This window comes from Salarias fasciatus (genome assembly GCF_902148845.1).
Source record: "Salarias fasciatus chromosome 7 unlocalized genomic scaffold, fSalaFa1.1 super_scaffold_4, whole genome shotgun sequence".
In the NCBI taxonomy this organism is placed as follows: Eukaryota; Metazoa; Chordata; class Actinopteri; order Blenniiformes; family Blenniidae; genus Salarias; species Salarias fasciatus.
In genome coordinates this window covers 10,256,954-10,274,050 of record NW_021941229.1, presented here as the reverse complement: position 1 = coordinate 10,274,050, position 17,097 = coordinate 10,256,954, and the positions used below count along the sequence as shown (strand labels likewise).

The window sequence follows — 17,097 nt, the reverse complement described above, 5'->3', positions numbered from 1 at the left end:
TGTTCATATGGTCCATAATCGTAAACTGCCACCGTTTAGTATATGCAAATGCACTTGTCATGCGGCTCTTTTGAAAAACGATGTGGATTTTATTGCTGTCGTCAAGCTGTTTTTGAGCTCTTTCAATCATGCGCTGAATGGCAAAACTAGGCTGGGATGGATTGTGGCAGCTAATGCTCAGTTGAAAAGAGATGTTTGTTTTATTACCAAACAGTGGTACAGAAATTAACCAACAAATTATCCATAGAAGTCGTTATGTTAATGAAAGAAAAGAATAAAATATAATTTATAGAAGTTTCTTGGAGTTATTATCAGACAAAAAAATCTACCATCTATATGGTAAATCTGAAATATCTGTCATCATCATGCCTTCCTTAAATATTACTAAGTGGTGGCGGTATATCAGAGAAATGTAACATAATTAACTGTTTGTATTCATTGTGTTGTTGTGATTAAAAAATGGTCACATGGAAGCATTCGTTTGAGTTATCGTACTTAAACATCCTAATGAATAGTTCAATCTGGGCCTGTTTTTTTTTTTTTTTTGCTATAATGTAACATCCGAAATGAGGCCTTTTGTGTCAAAGATGAAAATCAAAAGAGATGTATTTGGATTTCATGACAAATTGAAAGCCCACATATCACTGAACTACTATGAAGAAGTTGGAGAGATTCACCAATTTTTGCCAAATGAAATCAAAACAATCATTTGCAATATGCAGGCAGCGTTCTGGTTTAATTAACCAAAGCTTCTGTCTTTTAAGCATCACCTTATCTATAGCAGTCCTGCTCTTCAGTTTTTCATAGCACACAGATAGCGAAAATATCTCAAATAGGTTTGAATTAAGAGCCAAGTTGCATGTCAGATAAATCACATATGACTTGAGGACTACACTGAATCTGCCAGCAACATGTAGCACATGTGAAGAGATAACACAGGGCCCCAGGTGCAAGCCCTGCGGGACGCCACATGGTTAATTAGGAAGTATTGGACGCAAAGTCTCCAGTCAGTGAAATAAGATAGCTTTATGTCTTTAGCACAGGTTATTGTAGTTTTTTTGTTTTTTGTTTATTAATATCTGATATATATAAATATTTAACATCCAAATATCTCTTTCAACAGTGAAATCAACCGGCTGGATCTCGGCCTCATCGTCGAGGTTTGGAACAAAGGCCTTATCTGGGACACCATGGTGGGAACCACCTGGATTCCTCTGAAGAGTATCCATCAGTCAGAAGAGGTGAGGAGATTCACCCACACAGAAACGCCAATTAAAATTCCTGGAATTTTAATCATTGGACACAAAAAAAAAGTGCTGTTGTTATTGTGAATGACTCTTCAGTGCATGTCTCATACAGGAGGGTTCAGGTGAGTGGCTTTACCTGGATGCAGAGGTCCTCATGAAAGCAGACGAGATCTATGGTACCAAGAACCCAACGCCTCATCGCCTCCTACTGGACACTCGCTTCGAACTGCCTTTCGGTGAGACGCCAGTGTTTTATTTGTATAGTTTGGGGATGTGAAGAGAACTTCAGATGAATTAGCTTCACCTCTGAACAGTCGGGAGTCTTATATAAGACGAGTTCCAGTCCGATTCTATCAAACTCTTGACTATACCGCTGAGAAGACACTTGTTATTCTGGTTACCTGAGGGCAAATCAAAACTTGATCTTCTGAGTTACACAAAGGCCACAAATGTTTTGTTTTTTTTTTTTCCTTTCTCTCTCTCTCTCTTCAAATGTCAGCAGTCAATTTTAGTTGTTACGCAGAAAGAGATGGTTCAGCCCGGGGCAGAGGAGTGGAAGAATGGAATGAATAAGTGAGGACTTATGAAAGCATATACCTAGAATTACTTGTAAACGGATTAATTGATTAGACCCTCGATTAAAAAACAAACATTGTATGAAGAAACTTGGTTTGAAGTCGCATTTCCTCTAATTTGAGCAATTTCGATACATTAGTGTTTCATTGCCAGACGTGAAGGATGATTCTCCCATCAAACCCATTACTAAAGATGGTGTACTAGCAAGGCAGAGTATTTTTTTTTTCTGCCCTTCATAAATTGAGGGCCCTGACTCACTAATGGCAGATCTTCTGTTATTAACTTAGGTTCAGTAAATAGAATTTTGTCATTGCCATTCATTCCGTTGTGGCCAACTGGATTAAAGGACCATTAAGAAAGCTATTGTATATTACGTTAACTTTAATTAGAGGAGAGTACCGGTCTAGGTTTACGTTCATCAGCCATTTGCTCACGTTTTCCTGGAAGCACCCACAAGAAAGAATAAATGAATAAATATTTTGGGCAATGGTCAGAAAATTTCCAATGGTTAATATGATCAATCACCATGATTCATCATATAATCTCAGTAAACGTAGTGCTGTTTAAGAGCGTGATCTGGTCTGTTGCGTTTCTGCCCATTATACACTCGACCACTGTTTCCACTAATGTGTATGTGCACTCAAACCTTGTGAGAAAAGGAGATGGAGCAGCGGAGGTGGTTTTCTGTGGAGTGGCAGAGCCTCTTTCTCTGTTTTGTGAGAAGACCTTTAATGGTAGCAGGAGCCCACAGTGACTCTGCGCCACCAAAGCCGTTCATTAAAGCGGTGGGTTGGAGGGTCTTTGAAGCCCTGGCCTTTGTGTTTGTGGCCTTTAATGTGCATCTGGCTGGTGTGTGTGGCGAAAATTCAAGGTGGGAATGTTGAGCGGGGCTGATCTGACACAGAACAGGGCCGCGCTCGTGTTTCTGGTAACGCTTATTGTTGAATAGTCTCCATTTCCAAGCAGCTCATGAGAAATGAAAGAGGAATAAATGTGTCATGAAGCCATACTGTAGCATGATGTTTGAACTGTTTGTGCTGTTGCATGCTTCTCTCGGCACCAGACATCCCAGATGATGAGGCGCAGTACTGGACCGGGAAGCTGGAACGTATCAACACCATGGGGATCCATGATGAGGTGGAGTGTTTTCTAATGAAGGTCTCATCTGAAGAAAGGAAAATGTTTTGATTAAAGTCAATGAAAACATCTTATTATCGAAGTTTAATCCTTTTTCTGCTATACGAAACTGCTGTATTAATTTAGTTGTTAACTCTGATAGACAGGTAAATGACTAATAAGGAAAAACACAATATGGAATAAGTGAAGCTAGAAAAGTAGACATGATGCCTGTGTTTGATGTGTCTCTGTCCTCTGCAGTACCCTCTTCAGGATGATGTTCAGAGTCGCCCACTCCCATTTGCAGCCTCCCAGTGCTGTGAGTTCACCTCCTTCAGTCCTCCTGTCTGCCTCTAGGTGGAGCCATAGCTCTACCTTCTTCACTCAATCTTTCTCTGTGACTACATTGCAGGGCAATGCTTAATAGCTCATTCAGCTACTGTATATTTTGACCTCAGAGGCCATATAAACATCTCCTTTACTGTTTCTCAGTGAAGTTCCCTCGTTTCCCCAACACAGGGATGCTTTTTTTTTTTTCTTTGCTTACGCTCGTTTTGCCTCCTCTTGACTTACCTCTCACTTGTAACATCTGCACTCCCACCAGGCAACTATTTCGGATGGGCTGACCCACTGAGTATGTAACACACTTTAATGAAGTTCTCCCCCCCCTCTGGCCAACCCTCGGTCCCCTCTGCATGCCATTAAAGCCCCACACCCCCGCCCCCGCCCTTCCAGCAACATCTAATCTCCGAAGTTCCCGTGCATTTCTAATAATGACACTTTTTCATTCTAACACTTGATTTTCCTCCGTGTTTTCCTTGGTTCTCTTCAGTCTTTTTACTTCCTGTTATTCTCTTCCTGTTTTTATGATATGCTATTTGCTTTGTTGGTGATATTTATGAAATATACCTATATTTTTATTTCAAGAAAAGTCTTCAGATGTAGTGTTTTGCTCTATTTCTAAATCTTTCTATGATGGTCTATGAAATCAGACAATATAAAAGTTGTAGAATTGGTTCTACCGTCTGAACAACAGGTGGCAGTCTTTGCTCAGCTTTTAGCACGTTCCACTTTCACATTTTTCTGCTCCTTCCACGTTACTCAGAGTTATCAAGAGAATCAGTTTATCGGTCACCCTCTCACTTTATCGCTCGGAAGAAGATAAACCGCAGGTCGGCTGTCCCCTCCAGCAAAAACCAGCAGCTCCGTGGTTTGGTTTGCAAGGTCACTTCTGGAAATGGACACTGGTGCTTTTCTCATGAGAAACCAATAAGTGCATTGCAGTGATTTGTACAAAGAAAGAGACAAAAAAAGAGTAGGAGTGCAAAAGTATGGCTCATGATGGTTACTGCTGCCTCTTTTCAGATCTGAAAAATGACAAACTTGGCATGAAGTGGAATATTTTTAATAATAATGTGCCTGCTTTTCCTGACCTGCCTTTTGAGGATTGCACTATTTCAGTCAGAGGAGAAGACAAAAACAATTATTGAACCCTTGAACTCACATTTGTGAGTCTGATGAGATTTGTTTGTGGGTATTTAGATTCCTTTGCATATGACTGAGTGTACTGCACTGAAATCATTTTGCATTACACACGAGGTGAAATTTTATCCCACCAATTCACGAGTGAATTCTACTCTACTGTCATTCCAGAGATTGTCCAAAGATTGAGGGGTTTCGTTTGCGTAATATCAACAGGGCTTCATGAAAGTGAGCTTGCAAGTCAAAATGGAGGCTATGAAACAGTGTTGTGGCTGAATCACTGCAGGAGAGAAGCTAAATCGTCTTCTTAAATCCCCCTGAGAGACAGGCCTGTCTCAGGTGGAGGTTAAGGTGACAAATACATTTACAGGTGTCAGTACAGCACACCAAGCACATCACACACAAGACATTATTCACCTACTGACACACAAACTAATTTTGATATGCACACAGAAATCGCTGTGTTTTCAAATCTAAGTACCGGTAGGTACAAACAATCATAACCTCACATTTATGATCAAAGACACTGAAAACACGCACAATTTTAGATTTCAAACATGCACACACATTTTATTTTTTTTTACAGTTCGCACTACAGTTCAGAAAAAAAAAATTGAGAACTTTTGCTTTGTATGCTATTAGGATACAGTTGTGTTGCCAGTGAGCTAATATCAGTGTAACACTCCTGCCTCAAAGCACCAAAGTTCTTTATTTACCCGTACATTACCAGAAATATCTTGATAGGAGCTGATGTCCACAGCTTCCTCTTGGCATCACCAAATCACTGCAGTGATCTGAAGACTGTGGAATAAATTAATTCCTCTGCAAAATACACTAACGGTTACATAGTTGCCCCATGCAATTCTAACAAATTCAGATTTCAAATTAATCTGCTTGATCATATTGGAGTTTCATTACTGTGATGAATTGGTATTTCTGTCTCTTTTTAAGAGCTGTTTTCTTGAATTGTACAGTGTGGCATAAGCAGATCTTACGAGATGTAACAGTTTTACATAACCAGTGTGAAATACTTTAAAACTGATGCAGCATTTATGCAGATTTTGGCAGCTGTATATTAACTATCATATCCAAAGATATCACGACCGGGAGTGTCTCAGTGCATGAGTTTGAAACCCTTCAGTTCTCGCACCATATTTAGATTGTCTGTATATGTTGATACTCAGGTTTACTAAGTAACATGCTCTGCCTTGTTTACTTTTGTCTTAACATATGTTATAGGTTATGTATGGCTTTTTTTCCTTCCTTATTTTAACAAATGCATGATGGTTGCATTCTCATTTTACTATCAACTTGGCTGAGTTTGCTTATTTCTGCAGTTCATTACATTTTATCCAGACACAGAGCAATCAATTCCTTTGCTTCCAAAGCAAAGACTTCACTCAGTGTGCAGCCGTATCAAATGTACTTAACCAGCAGAGGGAATTCATTCAGCTTGTCTCGTTGCCTGGTTGTAGCTTTGGATGACCATGACAGTGCTGTGGATGACCGGGACAGCGACTACCGCAGCGAGACCAGCAACAGTTTGCCTCCGCGCTACCACACGACAGCGCAACCCAACTCGTCCATGCACCAGTACCCCATGGGGCCCCGGCCGCAGCACCACACCGACTGCTGCACGGACTCCATCCACAGCTTCGACCTGGACTACAGAGACCACAGAGGGAGCAGGTATTCACAATATGTACAGAGCCACTCATACACATTCTGATTTTAAACTCTTTTCATGTGCAAAAGAAGCAACCTGTGGATCATCTTCCGGTTTTAAAGTTGTAGTTCAGTCTCCCATCTCTCCCCATCCATAACTTGACGGGTCCTGAGGCAAAAACACTGAACCCAAAAATTGCATCACAGCGCTCATCATTGTTTTATGTGTGCACAGGAAACTGAAATTGAAGCTCATAACCATTTATAGAAGATTAGAAATAATTTACAATATTTAATGCAATCTGAACCAACATTTCCAATAACTATAGCGTCAGAAATGACCAGCTGAAATAAACACCCTCACACAGTTTAATTAAATGATAGCTCTGTATTTTGTATTAGTTCAGAAAAGAAAAACACATTTGTTGTCTTCTGGACTTCACTGACAGTGCCACTCAAACTGAATCACCCTTTCATTTCTTTGCAAAAATCCATTTCAAAACTTTTGGAATTGAATTTACTCTCATTTGTTTACTTGATAAAGAATTTGACAGTTTAACCTGAATGGTTCTATTTCTTTGGCGTGATTAAAATTAATAAGTTGTAGGTGTGTTTGTGTTGATTAAATGATGAGCATGCATTTTATGATAAAACAGAATATTAAAAGGAGGGACTGTTTGAAAATCCTTCAGCAAAAAAATAAACACAGTTACATTGTTATGATTTCCACTACGCTGCTGGTTTGAGGCCATACTTGGTCCATGAGACAGTCTTGTTGCTCTCTTCACAGACTGATTACGTGCCATGAGATTTCTCTAAATCTGCCTGCACTGAGTGATAGCGAGTTGATCCGGATAATTCCACATCAGGAAAAAGAAAAAAAAAAAAAAAAAAACGGATTACAGCCAGGAAAACCTCAGTGGTTATATTTCTTGGTCTATTGTTTCAGTTAAAGTTTCTGTTGGTGCTCTCATTTGGGTTTAGTTTTATCTCGGAGGAAATCCCTTTGTCACACATCTGGAGGGAGTCACGTTGACAGACATGTTTCTGTAGTAATTTAGGGAAAAAAAACTTTAGCCAGCACCATATGGCGGTAATTTTGCATGCTTTTCTCATGATTGGGGATGTAGGTTTAGTGTTAAACTGCTGATGAAAGTGTGAGTTTTCTTTTAGAGATTTACAAAGACTAAATAATATGCAGACCACCAGCCACATGCACACAGCTGAATGCTTGCATACATGAACATCTTCAAATCTTTTCATCTTCAAGTACCAAGAGAAAAATTTAAATATATATCAAAAACCCCTTCCAAAATTGTAAGTGATATGCCGTCTTTGTATAGTTTAGTAGTTTGATTAAAAATTATTCAAAGTAGGGGAGCCATTTTTTTCAGTTTAGTTTGACATTGTCAGTCGCCAATTGCGGTGATGTCCGAAGCCGGAGCTGCTGTTGATAGGAGGCAGCAGTCAAGCTGCTTTGCTATTATTTGTATGCAGATTTAGGAAAGGCTCTGAAGTGCAGAATGAGTCATCAGACATTTAACATTGTGTTACAGAAAGAGAAAAGAAGGGAGTTTAATTTAAAAAAAATACTTTTAATAAATGAACAGAGCAATAAATGAACAGTAGATCATTGATCACAAGATGAAGTTTGAGGAAATCTTTTTATTGATATGATCTTAATTATAAGAAGAATTATGTAACATAGTTAAAACTGTGTTTACTGAAGAGTACAACAGTCTGTTTTGCATGAATTTGTTGTTGTCTTTCTTCACCGTTTAGCATGCTGCTTAACTTTTATTTCTGTTTGCACTTTTTTCCCTTCATTTGCTTCTTCTCCGCCACTTTTTTCACTCCCATCTTCATTATGCATCTGCTTTTCAACCTCGATAAGATCTACAAACCAAATGGGAAGAGTGAGAATTATACCTGTAGATTCTGGCATGGGGGTGGAAGACTGGGAAAACAAATACAAAGGGCAGAACAAGCCTCAGCTGAGTGACTTTTTAGACGATGAGGAAGACAACGTTATCCTACGAATGGGAAGGCCCTACCCCGAGCCACCGCACATGCCTCTCCGTGAAAATACAAAGCTGAACAGTTTTCTGCCTGCCCCCTACCCCGAGGGCTATGACACTATCGATCGGCGACGGAAGAAAAAGATAAAGGACCCGGGAGGGTTTCTCAGCACAGAGGCAGACAAAATGACAGAGGAGACATTTCCATCTGACCTTGCTCTTCTCCGTGAGAAGAGAGGGGAGCTGTTTATGCGGCAGGTGGCAGATATGCAGGAAGAGGAGGAGCGCATGACGTCGTGCCTCAGGCCATACAAGAATGGGCTTCTCTACAAAACAAGGATGTGGGCTAAAAATGAGCTGGACCACACACTGGAGAATTATGTTGCATACAAAAAGGAACAAGAGGCCAGAATGAAATCTCGATTTGATTTTGATTTAGAAAACTCCCAGGATCTGCGCTACCCTTTAGGAACAGAGGAGGATGTTGATGATATTCCCTTTATGGCTGAAGACCGTCACTCTGAGACCACAAGACATTACAGAGATCGTTATTCTTATTCCTATGAAGGGCACTCAGAAAATTCTCACAACCTGCGGGAAAAAAAGTATGGAAAATCTAAAGCTGGGGGATGGGTCCCAGAGACGGTGCTGTCTCCTGTAGAGGAACCAAGTGACGAATATGTAGACCCTATGGATGAGCTCCAGTGTCTCGTCGAAACTGTTTCTGAATATCTTGCTGAAAAAGAGGAAGAAATCAGCAGGTATGGTTCTCTTCCAAAATCAAGCAAATCTAGACTGTCTTCTCAGGGCAGCAATAGAACTGATTCTTTTGGAGAGGACCTGAATAACTCATTAAAGGATCCCAGAGGAGAACCACAAGCACAACCTCCTTCAGAACAAGGTATTTCAGGAGTGAAGAATGCGGTCAGTTCCTTGTTCGGTTCTCTCACCGACAAAGTTGTCGGAGGTCCAAAACAGCCTGCGCCATCTTCAAAAGCACCATCTGCCCAGCCTTCACAGACTGGATTAACAAAACTGTTTTCTTTTATTCCAAAATCAAGCAGCACAGCTCCTGTAGCTGTTGTATCTCCAGTAGAACTATCTCCTGAAAAATCCTTCAGCTCTTTGCCTCCTCAGCCACCACTTTTTGCCAAAACACAAGCGCATTATCAAAATACAGAAACCACCACAAGGAATCAAACTCTTGGAAGTAAAGAGAATGAACCAGAGCTTGTGTCCAAACCTCAGAGTGTTCCAGGAAACTCCGTCTTGAACAAATTGAATCCATTAAAGTTGTTCTCTGCAGGAGAAAATGGGAGCTCAGCTGAATCCAAACACGGACCACAGTCCACACATTCTCAAGGTCAGTGGGATGAGAAGAAGTTTGATAAAGGTGCTCATCAGCAGTCAAATGCAGCAGATGGACGAAGGACATTAGAGAAACCACAAAGTTCATCACAAGGAAAACATTGCGAACAAAATTACGATGGACACTTTTATGGGGGACCTAAACAACAGGTGTCTAAGCAAGAAAGTGTGCCTGTTGAAGGACAAGGGATTTCAAATGGCCAGACGCAAGCTACAAACGCAGGTTTCTTTAGCCCTTTCAAGAAATCTTTCAGTTCACTCATCACACCTGCTGTCCCTGTCGCACCTCAGCGGGTTCCCCCTGTAGCAGTTTATCCCGTGTTTAGAGCCTCAGAGGAGCCCCAACTGTCGGAGGACCCGTCACTGATCAGTAAGATTAAATTGCCTTTCCGCTCCTCTGACAATCTCTCTACTCAGCAAGCTTCCAAACCAGAGGGTGGTATGCTTTCTGGCTTTTTAAAGTTTTCATCCAGTGAAGATGTTAGTGGAGCCACAAAATCACAGAACGCCCCACAAGCAGATAGCGTTGCTTTTTCAACAAACGTGAGAGCATCTTCATCCATGCACAATGAAAGCACAGACAAAGGGTGGTTTTCTAGTCTGTTAAACCCTGGACCTTCTCCCTCTAGTTCAAGCCAGAATGTTAGCAGTAATCAGCAATCTCAAAACAGCAAACTGCCGTCTGCCACGCATGCACAGCATGCATCAAATCAGAAGCCTCCCGCAGCCTCTCATGAATCACAGCATCAAATTCCCCATCAGCCTGAATCACAAGGTTTTTTGACAGGTCTTTTCAAAGGGAGTTCAGCAGATGACATTTCTCATATGGGCCAACAAAAGCAAGGAGGTTTACTCTCTGGATTTCTTAAATTTGGCTCTACCAGTGACATTTCTGGCAGTGTCCCTCAGCAGGGTTCGAATAACAATCAACCTCCCAAGAGCAGTAATCCCCCACAGTTTCCTCAACAACCAGCCCCACAACAAAGTTCTGCAGCTCCACAATCAGGGGGCCTTTTCTCAGGAATATTGAAATTTTCATCAACAGAAAATATGCAACAAAATAAACAACCCTCTGAAGCAGTAAAGCAGGGAAATATCCACAGCTCCAACCCTGGTCCGCCGTTGACATCAGGTGAAACTCAGCAAACACAAACTCAACAAAAGGGGTTGTTGTCTGGTTTGCTCAAGTTTGGTTCCTCTGAGACTACTTCAAGCAGTCCAGCAGTTCATCACCATATCAGTGATCAACATAGCGGTCAACACAGTTTCAACAAACAGAGTACTGAAGGTTCAAGCCGAGGCCCTCTTTTCAGGAACAGAACCTCAAGTCAGCAAGTTGTCCAACAGGAGGCAAGTAAACCAAGCTTTACTCGACAACAAACAGTTCCACTTCGACAAAGTCCATCCCAACAAGGTAGTCTTTTATCTGGTCTTTTTAAATTTGCTTCAGCAGACAACATAAATACACAAAACCAGCCATCAGTTCAACAGCATGTAATTACCCCAAGTAAATCCAACTATGAGCAAACAAGGCAGAATGTTCCAGTGTCCAAACAAAATCAAGTACTAAGTAGTACAACACACAAACCTCAATCAAGTGGTTTATTTTCTGGAATATTCAAGTCCTCATCAGAAAATGTACCTCAGGATCAACAGCCTAAAAGCATTGATGCTGTGCAGCATGAAAGCCAAGTGCCATATGGTCAGACTGGTCCTGCCCAGCTGGAGACTCAAAGTCAGTCTGGAGTGTTCTCAGGGTTGTTTAACAAGTTAACAAAATCATCTGAATGCACCGACGGAACCTCTCAGACAACGACGATGCAGTTACCCCAACAAAAGACCAATGTTCATTCTGAAACAGTGAAACCTCCACTGCACAAACAGTCACTCCCTACTGTACGACAGTCCTCCATTGTGGAAGACCATAAAGAGTGGGAGCAAAAGAATACAAAAAGTCCCCAACAGCATTTGTTATCTGGATTAATTAACAAAAAATTAACTGAAGACCCATATACCAAACAATTAGAAATGTCAGGTCAGATCACAAAGCCACAGACTTCAACTAAGTTTAGTATGTTACATTCTGGTGTATCAAAAAGTGCAACATCAGACTTTGGAAGGGACAACTCACACAGATTTACTCCAGGTACCCCCAATCCAGGACACAGTAGACACGCTTTGGTTAGTGCTCCAGTCTCAATTGATACTGAGAGTTTAGACTTGCGAACATCAGCTACATTTGCTAGAACTCTACAGAGTCAGGCAGCGTACTCTTCTATAAGCACAGGTAATTTATCTCAGTTATATTATTCTGGCTCAGCTCACTCCATTAACCCAATGGCTTATAGCACTGGAAATATTAATTTGCTTTTACAAAACAATGTAAATTCTTCAGTGATGACCAGACAGCCATATATGAGTGGAAGCAGCCCCTCTTTGTCCGCAGCTACAAGCCAAAATCTGTACCAAGGCCAGCTGTCCCCTTACACAATAAGCCCCTCTTATGATGAAAACCAGTGGATCCGTGAAAGTGCACTGTGGCAACAATTTCAGAATGAATCACTGAATCGTGTTAGTGAGGGAGAAGATCAAGTGTACGGACATAACTGTGAGCGGGCAGCATCTGCTCTTCCCTGCAGTTTATCGGATATTAATCAATCAATTCACCCCATGCCATTTCAAAGAGTTGTTTCTCAGGAGCAAATTCAACACTATCAGTTTGCAAGCCACAGCAATGATGACCCTTATCCCAAACGGAAGCCTTGGAGCAGTTATGAAGACTTGGGAAATGCAGCTTATTCAGCTAATGATGAAGGTGTGCTGAACTTAACAACCAGACAGTGTAATGCAAAGTTTGGGAGACGGAACTCGTTTAATGATGGTAGCACTTACAGTTTGAATGGTGTTTCATATCATGAAGGCTATTATGAAGAAACGGCACCAAGCCTGTCTTATTCTGCTAACTGGCAATATGGAATTGATGACAATCGGTTGCAAAATTTCCATAATAGTCAGTTTAATATGAACAGACCATTTGATTCAACCTGTTATCAAAATGCCAATCCTGAAACTGATGATTCTCGTTATCTTGAAGATACTGAATGGTATCAGCAGTGGCTCACACTTTTAGAGCAGGGCATGTGGTGGCCAGCTGATGATGGTGACTGTGGCTACTTTGTTTACACAGACCATGAGTACATTTATGCCTTGCTTACAGATGCAGCAGGTGAATTTGTGTATACCTGTGCCCCTGAAGAGGAAAATAAATTAGATAGTCTTCCAAGTGCTTGGTTGCACAATGAGATGGTTTTAGTCTGTGGCTTTAAAATTCCCCTTTATAATGAAGATGAGCTTCTTTGGCTTCCTGGTCAAGATCAAAGTGATTCTCAACTTCTTAATGCACCGTTGGACCTATCTGCTGCCTATAGAAAAGGAAATCAGATCATGAATTTAAATCTTGAGCAGTTCTCTGAAATGTTTCAGAATTCCTTTTTGTCACAAGGGCAGCAAAATGTTGATTTCACATCCTATAGATTAAACAAAGTCAAAATGGATCCAAGGCAACCCAATTATGTCTATGATGAAGTAATTGACCTTTCATGTCATAATAAAAATCATGTTGGCCCTAATTGGAATAACCAGGAAATTAAGAACTTACTTGCTCAAAAAGTTGCCGTCTCACTAAACTCTGGTGATACCACAAATGCAAACCAGCAGTTCCTTTACAGCTGTTATCAACCTAGCCAGCGGCGTCGTTCATCCACTGCTGTCACAGTGAAACATGTGGATGATGTAACAGAGGATGAATGGAGGAAAAGAGTGTCTCCAGGGGAAGAACAGCCAAATCGTCAAGTCAACAAGATTTCTTCAATGATATCATCATTTGTTGGTAAAACATCGCAGATGGAAGTGAGTAAAACCACTGACCAGGATTCAAGCAAACAGCCTCAAAATATTCTTGCATCAAGTTTCAAAAGTCTTAAATCTAAGATAATCAAAGAAGATTCCTCTGTAATTAACCCACCAGAAAGTGTGGAAATGAAGACATCAGTTCCCTCACAAAGGAGAACGCTGCCTTCAGTTCCTTCAACAAGCCAGGTGGCTCAACCGTCAACACAACTACAAACGTCACACAAACCTAGACTTTCTCGTCAGACTACCATGGCCCAGCAAATGGTCCCACCAACGAAGCCCGACATCACTGTGCCTTTAGGATCAAAAGAATCTGTGATCAAACCCGTACCTTCTGGGCAACCTGCAACTGAAAAGCCACTGAATAAACCAGAAGAGAAACCACCAGAACAACCTCAAGCCGGCTTAATGAACTTCATAAAATCTGCAGTTGGAATAGAAGACACTAAACCAGAATCACCCCAAATTCCCGAGGTCTCTCCCAACCAGCAAAACAAAACTAGCAGCACCACATCATTACCAACCAGTGGTACTACAAATAAAGAGACAACAGGAGTAGCAAATCTTTTTGGATCAATTGGCAGTCTATTTAGTATGGAGCCATCGCCACCACCACCACAGAAACAACAAATGAAACCTAGTGTTACTGAGAGTTCACTCACTTCAGCTGCTAGACCCCAAGGTATACGGAGACAGCAAACAGTGGACAAAGACCACATTCCTCGACCAGACCAGGGTCAACCCCCACAAAGAACTGTATTGCAAATGTCTTCTACAAACCTTTCTTCAGGCCATGTAGCAAGTCAGTTAGATGCTAAGCAACCTGCAGTACAGACTAAGCAAGAAGCAGGAAACAAATCATCTGGTGGACTGTTTGGAATTTCAATCGGAGAAATGCTTGGAGGATCAGCTGCAACTTCACAACCTGGACCAGTACCTGAAACACCTACAGCAGCTGCTGCTCCACAGGAGGAATCGCTCGGTAAAAGTTTATTTTCGTTGTTTACTGGTCCAAGTTCTCCACAGACTCAAACGCATCCCCCAAGTGCAGCACCACAACCTCCTCAGCAGGAAACACTTGGTAAAGGGCTTTTATCATTGTTTGGAGGATCAAGTCCATCTCAGCCTCCAACTCAAACCAAACCTTCTGATCAAGCAAAACAACAAGCAACTGTTCCTCCAAAAGACCCTCCATCTACAGGGTTTCTTTCGATGTTTGGTGGTCCCAGCAACCAGCAGTCTCAAGCCCAAACGGGATCTATTCTTGGAGGAATTTTGCCTGGTCCTTCCAGTTCATCTGAAAGCCCAATGAAGGGACTGTTTTCAGTGTTTAGTGGTCCAAATCCTCCTCAAACACAACCACAACCACCAACAATGTCATCTCAACAGAGGGGAGCTCAAGCACAAACTCAAAAGCACCAAGAAGCTCACACACACCCTAAACCCCAAGAACAGCCTCAACCCCAAGGACAGACAGCCACATCTGTTCTTGGAGGTATATTGGGTGGGTTGTCATCATCAAGTGATAGTCCAGCAAAATCCTTGTTCTCTATGTTTGGTGGCCCCAGTACTCCACAAACACCAGCTGGTGGAAATGCAAATATGTCCTCTTCACCAGGGGCTGCGGCTCCCAAAGTAATTGCTAAGAACGTACCTTCTGATGTTGTGTCATCACCACAAAAAAATCCCAATTCCTTGTCTTCTGTTGATGCTTCTACCAAAATCCCACAGATGACTCAGGAACAACAAAGTTCCTCCCAGGAGCCCACAATTTCAAGTAGCCAGGTTACAGAAGCAGCAGTTACAGGTAAAATATCTAGTGAATTTTCAGGGACAAAAGAAAACATTGTCTCTGACAAAATGCATGCTACCCCACTGACCGAAATAATTGATAGCACTCATTCTTCTGCGGAGGCTTCCAAAATTAAAGACATTGAATCTCAGGATCCTGAGTCAAAATGTGATGCAGTGCAAAAAGAAACAACTACAGAAAATTTGCCCCATGATTCCACGCCCTCCAAAGAACCTCCAGCTTCTGGTCTGATGTCTATGATCAGTGGATCCACTGGATCCATTTCAGATGGTCCAGGAAAAGGGCTGCTTTCTTTATTTTCAACATCAAGCACTGAGCCTCAAACAAACCAAATGGGCCCTCGCACAGGGTCTGTGTCTGAATCATCAGGCCCTAAAGAACCACCAGCTAAAGGTTTGTTCTCTGTGTTTGGAGGTTCTGCTCCTCAACCATCTTCACAGCCTGGAAGCTCTCTTTTAGGGTCAGTGTTTGGAGGGTCTTCAGCTCAAGCGCCAGCTTCAACAGCAGGTTCATTATTAGGCGGTTTATTTGGAGGGTCTGCGCCTCAGACTACACCGCAGGCTGGCCCCACTAAAGGAGGCTCAAGTCCTCAAGCTGCAGGTTCCCAGGCTGGGTCATCATTACTTGGAGGCTTATTTGGCGGATCTGCTCCTCAGGATTCTGCATCTCAAACTGGAGGGTCTATTTTGGGTGGAATTTTGGGGGGAACTCCCTCCCAATCATCAACAACTGAAAATAAAACGTCTCTGTTGGGTGGGATTTTAGGAGGCTCCTCTTCTCAGGCGGCTTCTGGACAAACCGGTGCATCTCTTTTTGGTAGCATTTTACCTGGAGCATCTGCTCCTAATGAAGGCCCCAGTAAAAGTTTGTTTTCAGTGTTTGGAGAAAGTCTTTCTTCAGCTGTATCCCCGACAACAGTTACACCAACTTCTAATGATGATAAGAAAGCATCAACTACTTCTGTCAGTGATGCTACATCAAGTGTAACCATTTTACACAAACCCACTGATGACAGCAAAGGAGCTCCTATTAACCATGAAAAATCTGAAACTGATACTGCGACCCAAAGCAAACAACTGGTGGAGACATCACAGAAGCCTGAAGAAACAGGCCATTGTCAAGAGGCAAGCTTGTCTAAAACCGATGGTGATGTTTCCAAAGCAGTTAGATGTCAGGATACTGACAAATCAACTGCTATACCACCTATAACTGAAGAGCTTCATTCTAAAGAATTGGAAACAAGTTTGCCAGCACACATGGAAGGACCAGAACTTGTAGGCACTCAATTAAACCAAGACACAACTCCATCTAAAGTTGAAGGTACACCACCCACTCAAATAGCAGGTCCTGTTGATCAGGTACAGCAAAAGCCTCCTGAGCCAGAAAAATCAGCAAGTGACACAGCAGCAGATGCAGTTACAGGGTTTATGTCTTCCCTTTTTAAACCAGCTGCTACTCCCACTGATGGTTCTCAGCAACAGCAAAAGGCCTCACTGTTTGGAATTGGAGGGACAACACCACAAGCTGGTCAAACTGGTCAAACATTATTAGGAGGTATTTTCGGAGGATCTAATGCCCAGACAGCAGCTCCACAAGCAGGAGGATCTTTGTTAGGAGGGTTATTTAAAGGGCCAACTACTCAGTCTGCTCCGCAAGCCACTGCCTCTGCCACTGGTGGATCAATACTTGGTGGAATGTTTGGGGGAGGAGCCACTGCAAAGTCTGCTGGGCCACAGAGTGGTGGATCATTGCTGGGTGGAATGTTTGGAGGTGGTGGGGCCACCACACAGCCTGGTGGTTCTTTACTTGGTGGAATGTTTGGAGGAGCGACAAACCAGCCTGCAGGCTCACAGACTGGAGCATCTATACTTGGGGGCATAGGTGGATCTTTATTTGGAGG

At 42.1% G+C, this 17,097-nt stretch overlaps 1 protein-coding gene across 2 annotated transcripts in view; it reads left to right on the top strand.

The window, feature by feature from the left end:
• The window catches only part of unc13bb (unc-13 homolog Bb (C. elegans)), a 59,021-nt gene that overhangs the window by 16,551 nt on the left and 25,373 nt on the right, over positions 1-17,097 (top strand). The window contains exons 4-9 of one of the 2 annotated variants that reach the window (XM_030084615.1): positions 1,124-1,241; positions 1,360-1,483; positions 2,887-2,960; positions 3,201-3,258; positions 3,544-3,573; positions 5,897-6,110. In XM_030084615.1, coding sequence (XP_029940475.1) covers positions 1,124-1,241; positions 1,360-1,483; positions 2,887-2,960; positions 3,201-3,258; positions 3,544-3,573; positions 5,897-6,110 — 618 coding nt within the window. The remainder of the gene's footprint in view (positions 1-1,123; positions 1,242-1,359; positions 1,484-2,886; positions 2,961-3,200; positions 3,259-3,543; positions 3,574-5,896; positions 6,111-17,097) is intronic. The other variant, XM_030084616.1, reaches the window with a different exon arrangement.